General features: G+C 33.9%; 1 protein-coding gene across 1 annotated transcript in view; it reads right to left on the minus strand.

Annotated features, from left to right (window-relative positions):
• Positions 1 to 9,098: 9,098 nt before the first annotated feature.
• The window catches only part of LOC134243062 (uncharacterized), a 28,928-nt gene continuing 25,849 nt past the window's right edge, over positions 9,099 to 12,177 (minus strand). Inside the window, exon 4 of the mRNA XM_062725281.1 lies at positions 9,099 to 9,613. Coding sequence (XP_062581265.1) covers positions 9,099 to 9,613 — 515 coding nt within the window. The remainder of the gene's footprint in view (positions 9,614 to 12,177) is intronic.

Here is a 12,177-nt window from a genome sequence, read left to right on the forward strand (position 1 = left end):
GTCACTCTTTTTAATGCTGTGTTGTAACTTTCATTCGTGTGTAAAAAGTACATAGAAATAACATGCAAGCCTAAATGATTTATTTCTTACTAAATAAAAAATATAAATTAAAAAAAAAAAAAAAAAAAAAGCTTCTTCCAATATCTCAGAAATACATGAAACCAACTTGACTGAAGGACGAGTGTAATTGAGTTTTTTTTTCTTTCTTTACAATTAGATTTATAAATTTGCAAAATTTTTGTTATGCATTTACAGTTGGTATGAAATACTTTCGAATTTCTTGTTGTTCATCCAAGAAATTAAAGGTAGTGAAAAGAAAGAAATCAACTGTGAGACATGCAAAAAGTGGAATAGCATCCACTTGAAAGTCTTCAGAAAACAAAATTTTGGGTTGTTTTAATTGCAGAATAATTTTGTTATATCAAATATAAGTCAAATTCTGACCAACGTTTTTATACACTTATTGTTAGGCCATTTTTACACACTCAATTATCGATGTTTTTTTTTGTTAATTTTCGATCACAAAGAACACACAGCGAGAAGGAGATGCTTACCCTTCCATAGCACCTGATCCCACCTCTGATGACTTTATTTGCAAATATAACCTATCATTGGGTAGTATTTTGGTTTTATGTTAAGCTTTAGCTTTTATACTAGATTTTTTCATGCAATGTATCCTTGAACATTAGCTTGTGCTCATGGCGGGTGTGATCAGTCAACAGGTGAATTTTTCTCCAGGTACCTGATCCCACCTCTGGAATTACTAGGGGGTCCGCGTTTAAGCCTTCTTCACGCACTTGTTATTTATAGAATTTGTTTTAGATCGATGACTACTCGTTATCTTCACTTTTACAATGACTAAGACATGTTCTGACCTTCGTTTGAAGCTTGGAGCTTAAATTTTTACTGTTTAAATTGAACAATCGTAAAATTATTTTTAGGTTCTGTGAAATTTTACTCTTTAACTTTTGACCATCTACATATACCAAAAGCATTATTTTTCATTCCAAGTTTGCTACTCGAGTCCATATAATTATTATTCTTTTACGTTTTTTGTTTCACAGGGAACTCCATTCTCGATTGATCTACTCCATCCAATGGTTGTATTCCTTTTGGATTACCATCAACCATCGACATGTGCAAGTGTGGGCAACCAGTTTGAAACGTGGATTAGGTCTCGTGAAACTACTCCTTTCCTCTTCAACATATGACCATGAACAAATCCTACTCCACGCATTCCTTCCTCCCAGGAGTCCTTCCATCCTCTTACTGAGGAAAGTTGTTTCCTCCAGCATGGGTATGTCCCCCGTTACCTGGAGGAATTGTATAGTTTGTTGTTTGTTTATATGTTTTGATTTTTATTATTTAGTTGATTATTGAAACAGCAGCTTCCATATATAGTATATAGTTAAGGAATGGCTGTTTAATTTTTTGGTTTCATGACTTGATCAATCGATTGGCTTGTGTGATAAAATTATCACGCAAGCCAATCGATTGATCGTCATCATGGAATATAAAAAAAGTCTGACAGTTATTCCTTATATTTATATTTTATACATGCTCTTGATTCCGCAAACCCACTTGCTCTAAACCCCGCTTCTGTCTCTACATTTGTCCCGCCCCGCACGTGATTTGTTTTAAGCCACGCCTATTGACGAACCAATACATTTATGTAGAAATAAAGTACATGTACATTCACTTAGTATTTGTAATTTTATCTCGGACAAAGACATTGGAAATGTAAAAAAAAAATATATCAAGGGGAAGTCCGTATGGTACTGAAGACATGGTAACCCTCGAGCTGAAAACCTTACGCTTAAATTTTATAGTTTACAGGAAAATCTCTACAGAAGTTGCTGATTGTTTATTCAAAGAATATGTTCTATAAAAAAAAAAATTGCTCCCTAATGAGTACGAGTAAAAAGTTATATATTTAATTTTTTTAAATGGCTGCATGAAAAAAAATGTTCTTAATCATATTTTCTTAAAATATGAAACATACTTACTAGGCATATATTAAAAAATGACAAGTCGTTAACCTAACTGCATAGAATTACTTTTAAAAATTAAAGATCAACTTACGTTTAAAAAGATATTTCTAATTCTTTTTGAGATTATTTTTTGCAAATAGAGTGATTTTTTCTAAATAAATATTCTTTACCTAAAAAGTAAGAAATATATTTTTGAGATTCATTTAACCATTACATGATCTACCAACAACTGTCTAGATATGTTTATATATATATTATTAAGTCAAATGCTGACTGACGTTTTTTATACTTATTGTTAGGCCATTACACATACTCTGAATTGTCGACGAATTTTTCAGTCATTTCTCGATCATGGAAAGGATCACACGGCGGGGGCTCAGGGGGTGCTTACTGTTATATGCATGGGGGTTGGAATTAAGAATATTGCATATTAATCACAGGCTGATGGTGGAGTGTTTTTTGGTGATGTAAAGTAGCATCCAGTTGTAAATTATTAGAAATATTTAAGGAATAACTGTCTTATTTTTCGAATTCATGAAGTGATCAATGGATTGGCTTGTGTGATAATTTGCATAAACGCCGAAGGCGTTTATGCATAAAATTATCACACAAGCCAATCCATTGATCATCTTCATGAATTTGAAAAATCTGACAGTTATTCCTTATATTTACATGCTTTGATTCCGCCAATCCACGGGCTCCAAGCCTGCTTCTCTCTAGGTGTTGTCCCGCCCTGCACGTGGTTTTTTTTTTTGGAACCGCGCCAAGACATTCATGAGGAAATCAATTACATTTACAATTGGTAATTTTATCTCGGACAAAGACATTGGAAATGTAAATATTTTATTGTTCATGTTATTTCATTATCTTATTGTTTACTTGAATTATTGATGCAATATATACACATTGCACTTCAACATTATGTAAACAATGCTGTTTTTGTATTACTAGACGATCTAGCGAAACATTGTTGAACAGACAGTAAGGGAGAGTGATAGTAAGATGTTATATGTCAGTTTTTCATCATTATCTACCATATTACGACCGTAATTTACTTACTTATTTCAGCATTATCACATGTGTTGTAAATTGGGCGCCTGCCATCTTTCTTACGAAGAAAATAGTCATGTGACATAAACATTATCGAAATAACACTGTCCGTGTCATCAAATATTTATAATTGATACTTAAATGTTATTTTATTGCAGTACTAGTATTGTCATTTTATTATGTTTTATTTGACGAAATGTTTTGGAACTTGAATGTGTAGCGTAAGACTTATGTGTATGCATTATTGTTCGGTATTACTATGCCATGGATTGTGTGTGTCCGTTTTATTACAGATTGTTTGTTGAACTTATTTTATTGTGTATATCGAATAGAATTTATAGCTCCTACTTTACATGTAGAAAGGAATTTTTGAGCGATGTTATTTTCTTTGTATTACACAATATGTATGTAAAGTTGCTCCAGAAAGGACAATTATTCATTGGTTGTTGTGATCACGTGACCATTATAGAAGGTTATATATAAGAGCAGCGAACGTCAGTTTCAGCACAACGATCAAATCTTATTACGTCATCAACATCACTGACTGTAAATTACTAGCGACTTAGGTATGAGAAAATAATGTAAACTAATACAAATTAAGTAGCGTATAATTTCTCCACCGCAATGCACTATATTTTATTAGGCCAGAGATGTTAAGCTAGGACTTAGACTCATATGGATGTACTCACGCCTGCTAATCGATCACTTGCACAACAAGCAGTTGTGTATGACAATCAAAAGAGATCGATTTCCGGTTGTGCAGTTGATGCGAATAATTCCAGTACACAGGTAGTAAATGGACTCGATTCAGGCAATAATTGATATTTTTTATTAAAATATAAGAATGTGATTCCATGAGCAATTTATTTTTCTTTAATTTTACACTCTCATAAAATGCAGTGATTGTCGATTAGCGACTATATTTGTTTTGAGGCAAGGGCTGGTAGAGCGAAAACGCTGATTGAAAACAGTATTCGCCGACTAAAATTCGTTTTAATCTCAACCAACCTTGAAAATTCAATGTCCACTATGAGTATGCTACAAGTGCATCCTATCCACCAAAACTGGGACTTTGATATGTGTTTAATTTGACAAATATTCGAAGAAAATAATAATGCTTGTGCATGCGATCATTCAGTTGTGAAAGAGATCTCGGGTTATGCATGAGATGAAGGACAAAAAGTTTCAAACTTTACGAATAAAATTAAACATTATTATACAAATATGGACTCAATGTAGGTCAATATGCATTTATAATGACCCAGGATGACAGATATTGACCGAAGATACATGTAGTATATCGACCGAGGGCGCTAGCCCGAGGTCGATATACTTCATTTATCTTCGGTCAATATCTGTCATCTTGGGTCATTATAAATGCATATTGACCGTGCATTGAGTCCATATTTATTATATTATATAAATAATAATTTCCCAAATTTATTAGTGCAATGAATATCATCCTATTATTTACAGAGATAGTATTATCCATAAATAAGATGAATGTAAATGTTTCAGAATTCAATGAATATTAATCAGAGGAAATTGTTTCGGCAATAAACTTCCCATATCATAATAATGACGCAAGATATCTATCTCCGAATAACACAGAGTACCCCCTTCCCCAGATTGAGAATCGCTCTCGTTTACACTTGCAGACGAAATGCACTGACAAAATATAAATACCTATGTCTTCTAAGAATAGATACAATCTTACATGGCATGCTTGTCTATATTTTCTTTAGTCTCCGTAATCGCGTAAACAGCGTCAAAACTCTGCTCGCCGAGTGGAAAGGTTGAACTCAACCATGAAATGGTATGTGCTTATTATTCTCGAAAAATATTCACAAATATCCTAGTAATTGTTTTGTATTATCAGTCTCAGAGTTCTTCAGTATATGTTTTAAACTTGCGAACTTCCATGTTTATCTAAAGCGAAAGTGAAAACGAGGCAGCTCGTGCGAGTCATTATTCGCTTTCAGCGGTCGTTATTAAAAAATAAGTACTTCGTATTGACCAATCAGATTACCGGATTTCACAAAGTTATATAATATATAATTATAACGTAGTCTTGCAAAATTTAAAACATAAAACTATAGAATTTTCTTGTAAATAATTTGAATTTTGAGGAAAAAAAGATATATAAGATAAGTAAACTGTTGAAGTAGATCTGTTAGGGGAGGGGGTTAAAGTTTCAGTTATACAATCAATATAATTACAGTAAAAAATTATGTGTGTATTATTTAAATCATAAATCTTGTGTGAATTATCCAAGGCATCTTTAATATGACTATTCCGTATGCAAAAAAAAAAAATTAATAATAAAAATAGAGAGATAAAATAAAATTAAAAAAAACAGCATACACTGGGCAGTGTATCATTTTCTTTCAGTACGAAATTGTTTAACTCAAACATACCTTACCTTTATTTGACGGTACTGCAACAAAAGTGGAGGGAAAGACCGAATTTTTCATGCTTTCTTTTCACATATATTTTATAGTAAAAATGCTGTCTGTGAAAAAAAAATAAGAGGCGGGCTCTCGATAATATGTGTTTGCCAAGGGGTAAATATTTCCTGGTGTTTTGAAGATAGGTATCCTGAATTTTGTTATCGAGATGGAAAGGATCAAGATGACAATACCACATTACAGGTGCTTCTGGACAGGACCCCCCCTCCACGGACTTGTTGGACACTTTTTTTCTCACAAATTATATCTATTACATTTAATTATTCATCATGTATACCATAGGGGGAAATCGTCAAAAATCCAAAATAATCGTTCAATAAAAAATATCCCTATTAAACATTCCAAATAAAATTAATGCAAAGCATCAAATCAGCCGCAAAATTTATAATTTCAAACATTTCTAGTACTTTCTTTATTTCAAAAGCATCAATGCATGGGAAGCACAAAATATTCAAAGCTGAAATTTTTACTACAGTGTTGTTGAAAAACTTTTTCAATTTTTATTCACCTTGCAACTTTAACCACTTCCTTATTATCTGGAAAATCATGACGATTTCCTTTCATATCTTGATTACTCTCTGGTTGGGGAGTACCTATTGTAAACTCTTTCTATTTAACCATATATTTTTAATTACCCAATTAGAAATGACAATGAAATTGTAACAACAACAATATATGCTCAGTTTAAAGAAAGTTTTTAAAATTTAGATAAGTTTAAAGAACTTTTGAAAAATAACGCCTTATTTCCCGATATAAGAGATCGGCCGCTGCTGCTGAAAAAGTCAAAATGTGCTTGCAAAAATGACTGTACATCATTGGCGAATCTAGAAGGTGGTTCCTGGGGTTGGACCCCCCCCCCCCTATTTGATTAGAGAGAGAGAGTTATGAACCACGGATATTTTATTACGTCTAATATTTTAAATAAAATCAATACTTTGAATAAAAAAAATTTTTCGAATAAAATAAATACACTGTACATGCTGTTCAATCTCTGTACTTTCTGATCGCTATAAATGGAGTTCCCTCGTTTAATATGCTTTCCTCCGAGGTACCGTCACATGCAATCCGAGCCCTGCTTGCTTGTTTGTGTTTTTGTTTTGTTTGTTTGTTATTGGCTGGTCAAAGTTCCCCATAGAACTGTTGAAAACTCACTGTTGCCAGTTTTGAAGTGCCTACATGCATGAGTGTTGGACACCTGGACAAACCCCCCCCCCCCCCTGTTTTCAAAAATTGCTGGATCTGCCCCTGCGATGTCTTCATATTATAGACAATATTTAACACTTTATAATTACCAAAAATAAAATAGTATAAGAGGTGAATTATGGAGATTGTATAATACTTGCGTAACTTTTTATCCTTTATCTCATGCATAACCCGAGATCTCTTTCACAACTGAATGATCGCATGCACAAGCAATGTTTTTTTCTTCGAATATTTGTCAAATTAAACACATATCGAAGTCCCAGTTTTTGGTGGATAGGATGCACTTGTAGCATACTCATGGTGGACACTGAATTTGCAAGGTTGGTTGAGATTAAAACGAATTTTAGTCGGCGAATACTGTTTTCAATCAGTGTTTTCGCTCTACCAGCCCTTGCTTCAAAACAAATATAGTCGCTAATCGACAATCACTGCGTTTTATGAGAGTGTAAAATTAAAGAAAAATAAATTGCTCATGGAATCACATTCTTATATTTTAATAAAAATATCAATTATTGCCTGAATCGAGTCCATTTACTACCTGTGCACTGGAATTATTCGCATCAACTGCACAACCGGAAATCGATCTCTTTTGATTGTCATACACAACTGCTTGTTGTGCAAGTGATCGATTAGCAGGCGTGGTACTGTCTGTTTTGTTATATTTCATTGAACTTTGAAGTCTTTATTATGAGACGGGATGAGGATCCCCCCCCCCCCCTTTTATATGTGGACGGATGTCATGAGTAGTCCTGATAAAATTTAATTAATTGATTTTACACGGGATGGAAACACTGTAAGCTGATTGGCATTTGACAGGGTGCTGAGGAAGCTTACATTACTTTTCCATGGCACCTGATCCCACCTCTGATGTTTTGAAGGTCCGTGTTTGCTCCGCTCCTATTTTGTATTGTTTTATAAACTTTTGAGCTTGAATACTGTTTGTTATGTCCATATTTTTTATTATATAAAAATATATCAAAGTAATCTTGTGACGCAGCTCTTCTTAAAGTTATGTCTATATGTAATTATTGAACTTTTTTTTTATCATAAGACCATTTTAAGAGGTGAAAAGATATATCAGTGTTAAACCTTTGTTGCTTTCCAGTTATGCTATCGATATTGCAACTAAGATATTCATACTGGAAACTTCAGCATCTAACGCAAAGTTCAGGCACATGCATGTATGGCCATGATTTGTTGTTTAGAATCTTCACTACCCAAGGTGGGCGACAATATTCTTGGGTAAAAGGGATTCAATTTTGTTCAAAGGAACGTCTACACGCTCTTCTAAGGGAAGATAAAGAAAAAGTTATTTAAGATTTGCAATCATGTATTAAATCTTTTCAATGCTAAATTGTTTTAATTTTTTTTTAGCTCTTCTGAGCCAATGGCTTAAAGAGCTAATTCTCTGGCCATTTGTGTTGTGTGCTTAATCTTTTTAGAATATAGGTCATATCTTAAGAACTCCTCCACAAATTCTTGTCAATTTTTTCACAGAGCATCCTTGGCCCAAGGGCTCTCATTGGTCTAAAACAAAGGATATGACCATGAAACTAAGGGAGATAATTAGGAAAATAACAAGAGGCCCAGGGGCCACATCGCTCACCTGAGCTCTGGCTATGTAAAACAAAAGCAAAAATCAATTCAGTATAGAAAAAATTCAATATTAAAGTGGGTTCAAATGGGATCATGATTTGAACAAATTTGAATCTACACCACATGAGGATGCCAACTATGACCAATCATGGCTTTGCTGTTCTTGAGAAGAAGAATTTTAAAGATTTCCTTATGTATTCCTATGTTAAACTTTGATCCCCAATTGTGGCCCCATCCTACCCCATGGTCATGATTTGAACAAACTTGAATCTACACTACCAGATGATGCTCCCACATGAGTTTCATTTTTCATGGCCCAGTGGTTCTTGAGAAGAAGATTTTTAAAGATTTTTCCCTATGTATTCCTATTTAAACTTTGACCCCCCATCATGGCCCCACCCTACCCCCGGAGTCATGATTTGAACAAACTTGAATCTAAACTACCTGGGGATGCTTCCACATGAGTTTCATCTTTCCTGACCCAGTGGTTCTTGAGAAGATTTTTAAAACATGTCATTACTTTTCACTAATTCATAATTATCTCCCCTTGGAAGAGAGCATGGCTCTTCATTTGAAAAAATTTGAATCCCCTTCACCCAAGGATACTTTGTGGCAAGTTTGGTTGAAATTGGCCCAGTGGTTCACGAGAAAAAGATGAAAATGTGAAAAGTTTACGACAATGACAACAACAACAGACAACAGACAAATTTTGAACTGAAAAGCTCACTTGAGCCTTTGGCTTTATGTCAAAATAAACTCTGACAAACCTTCATTTTGTAAATTTTTTATTTCAAAAGTCATCAGACTCAAATTCAAGTGTTATACCACACTGAATTAACTCACTTATTGGCCATTTTTCTACAGAAGGGAAACCAGAAACACAGCTCTTCAAGGATTTTGAATAGATATCCCACTTACTTGCAACAAGTTTTCTAAAATTTGATTTACATCTTTCAAGTACATAAGGTTTTGCCTTATTTAATCCAGTACAAAATATTCTGTAATGTAAAACCATCCAAAGAATAACAACAGTCTCATCAATAAGAGTTCTGTCTTCTGGGTGGTCTAAATTGAATAAAAGAATTTGATTGCTGCAAAGTAAAACATCATTATCTGAATCATACATTATAATTTCAACCTTTTCTGGGGAAATAACAATATTTGGTATCATGTGGTGTAAAAACTCAGGGTGTTTTTGCTTTTGAACTAGGGAAAACACAATAGTTTGTGCTATTGCTTGTGACACTGAATGCTGCTTGACCTCTGTTATCATTTTTTCACCTGGAGAATCATCATTCTGTGTTTCTGAAATACAAAAAGCAAATCTTACTTGATGAATGTATCTTATTGTAATACAAGAGGCCCAAGGGCCTAACGGTCACATGAGTATAATACAACACTGTAAAGGATCCATAGATTAAAGTATACAATATATAAACTGATAGATGAATACTGTATACAGGATTATTTTCGCCCTTTCACACTTGCAAACAATTTAGCCCCTCTTTAAATTCGCCCAGTCATAGTTTTGTTTAATAAATAATACTGTCTTCTTTGAGTTCGCCCCGTTTTAAATTCGCCCAAATGAGGGTAGGATGAAAGGGGCGAAAATAAAACGGGGGTGAAAATTTCCCTGTATACAGTATCAATTGCTAAACCAGAAGTCTCTGTCGAGACTGTAGCTCTACTGGTTTATACTTAAAACAAAGGAAGATAAAACTAGCAGTTGCGACTTGAAACTTTAAAACAGCAATAAAGAGATAAATGATCCTTACCACTCATCAAAGCAAAAACCAATGCACAGAATTATGTATCTTAGTGTAGCCTCTACTTGTGTGCCAAGTTATATTGAAATCAGACCAAAACTGTAGGAAGAGTAGCATTTTGAAAGAATTTCAAAGAAATTTCTATTTTTAGTAATCATGGCAACACCGTTCATAGAAATCAAAAACTGATGCACAAAATTATGCATCTTAGTGTAGCCGACTTGTGTGCCAAGTTATACTGAAATCAGACCAAAACTGTAGGAGGAGTAACATTTTGAATGAATTTCTAGAAATTTCTATTTTTAGTCACCTCGGCAACACCGTTCATCGAAATCAAAAACTGATGCACAGAATTATGTATCTTAGTGTAGTCTACTTGTGTGCCAAGTTATACTGAAATCAGACCAAAACTGTAGGAAGAGTAGCATTTTGAAAGAATTTCACAGAAATTTCTATTTTTAGTAACCACGGCAACACCGTTCATTGAAATCAAAAACCGATGCACAGAATTATGTATCTTAGTATAGTCTACTTGTGTGCCAAGTTATATTGAAATCGGACCAAAACTGTAGGAGGAGTAGCATTTGGAAAGAATTTCTCAGAAATTTCTATTTTTAGTAACCATGGCAACACCGTTCATTGAAATCAAAAACCAATGCACAGAATTATGTATCTTAGTGTAGTCTACTTGTGTGCCAAGTTATACTGAAATCAGACCAAAACTGTAGGAAGAGTAGCATTTTGAAAGAATTTCATAGAAATTTCTATTTTTAGTAACCACGGCAACACCGTTCATCGAAATCAAAAACCGATGCACAGAATTATGTATCTTAGTATAGTCTACTTGTGTGCCAAGTTATATTGAAATCGGACCAAAACTGTAGGAGGAGTAGCATTTCGAAAGAATTTTACAGAAATTTCTATTTTTAGTAACCATGGCAACACCGTTCATTGAAATCAAAAACCAATGCACAGAATTATGTATCTTAGTGTAGTCTACTTGTGTGCCAAGTTATATTGAAATCGAACCAAATCTGTAGGAAGAGTAGCATTTTGAAAGAATTTCACAGAAATTTCTAGTTTTAGTAACCACGGCAACACCATTCATCGAAATCAAAAACTGATGCATAGAATTATGTATCTTAGTGTAATCTACTTGTGTGCCAAGTTATACTGATATCGAACCAAAACTGTAGGAGGAGTAGCATTTTGAAAGAATTTCACAGAAATTTCTATTTTTAGTAACCATGGCAACACCTTTCATCGAAATCAAAAACCGATGCACGGAATTATGTATCTTAGTGTAGTCTACTTGTGTGCCAAGTTATATTGAAATCCGACCAAATCTGTAGGAGGAGTAGCATTTTGAAAAATTGTTTACCGACAGACAGACAGACAGACGGATGGACGTCAGACGCATTACTATCGCATAAGCTCTTCTGGTCTCTGACCAGTAGAGTAAAAATAAGAGAAATGATCCTAAGGAATCAATAAAATAGTCTACAACTTAGTATCAAATCCTTAAGTATACTAATTTACTTGCCTGTACCTGCCAGTGATAATACACTCCCATTTGTCACTATCACTATTTAGACCAAACAAAACAATAGTTCTTGAGCACATACATTTATCTCAAACCTTCATGATTCTTTTTTTCAATTGACTTATTAATTATTACATTATTAACAGTGATCAATTATCATAGGTGAATAGCAAAGGGTAAAAGCTTCTCTCAGTACATTACAAAATTCTCCACAAGATCAATAGAACCCTGCTCAGCAACAGAACACTTGATCCAGTGATCTGACTTATCATGGCTTTGCTGTTCTTGAAAAGATTTTTAAAGTCCTTTCCTATATATTCCTATGTAAAACTTTCACATCCCCCCCCCATTGTGGCTGCACCCTACCTCCTGGGTTCGTGATTTTAACATATTTGAATCTACACTGCCATGCTTCTGTATCAACATGACTAATCATAGCTTTGTTGTTCTTGGAAAGATTTTTAAATGTTTTACCTATATATTCCTACATAAAACTTTTGATCTGTCATTGTGGCCTCACCCTTCCCCAGGGGTCATGACTTGAGCAAATTTGAATCTAC

Source organism: Saccostrea cucullata, unplaced genomic scaffold, assembly GCF_032062105.1.
Source record: "Saccostrea cucullata isolate Sc308-1 unplaced genomic scaffold, CSIRO_AGI_Scuc_v1 ctg8985, whole genome shotgun sequence".
NCBI classification, from domain to species: domain Eukaryota; kingdom Metazoa; phylum Mollusca; class Bivalvia; order Ostreida; family Ostreidae; genus Saccostrea; species Saccostrea cuccullata.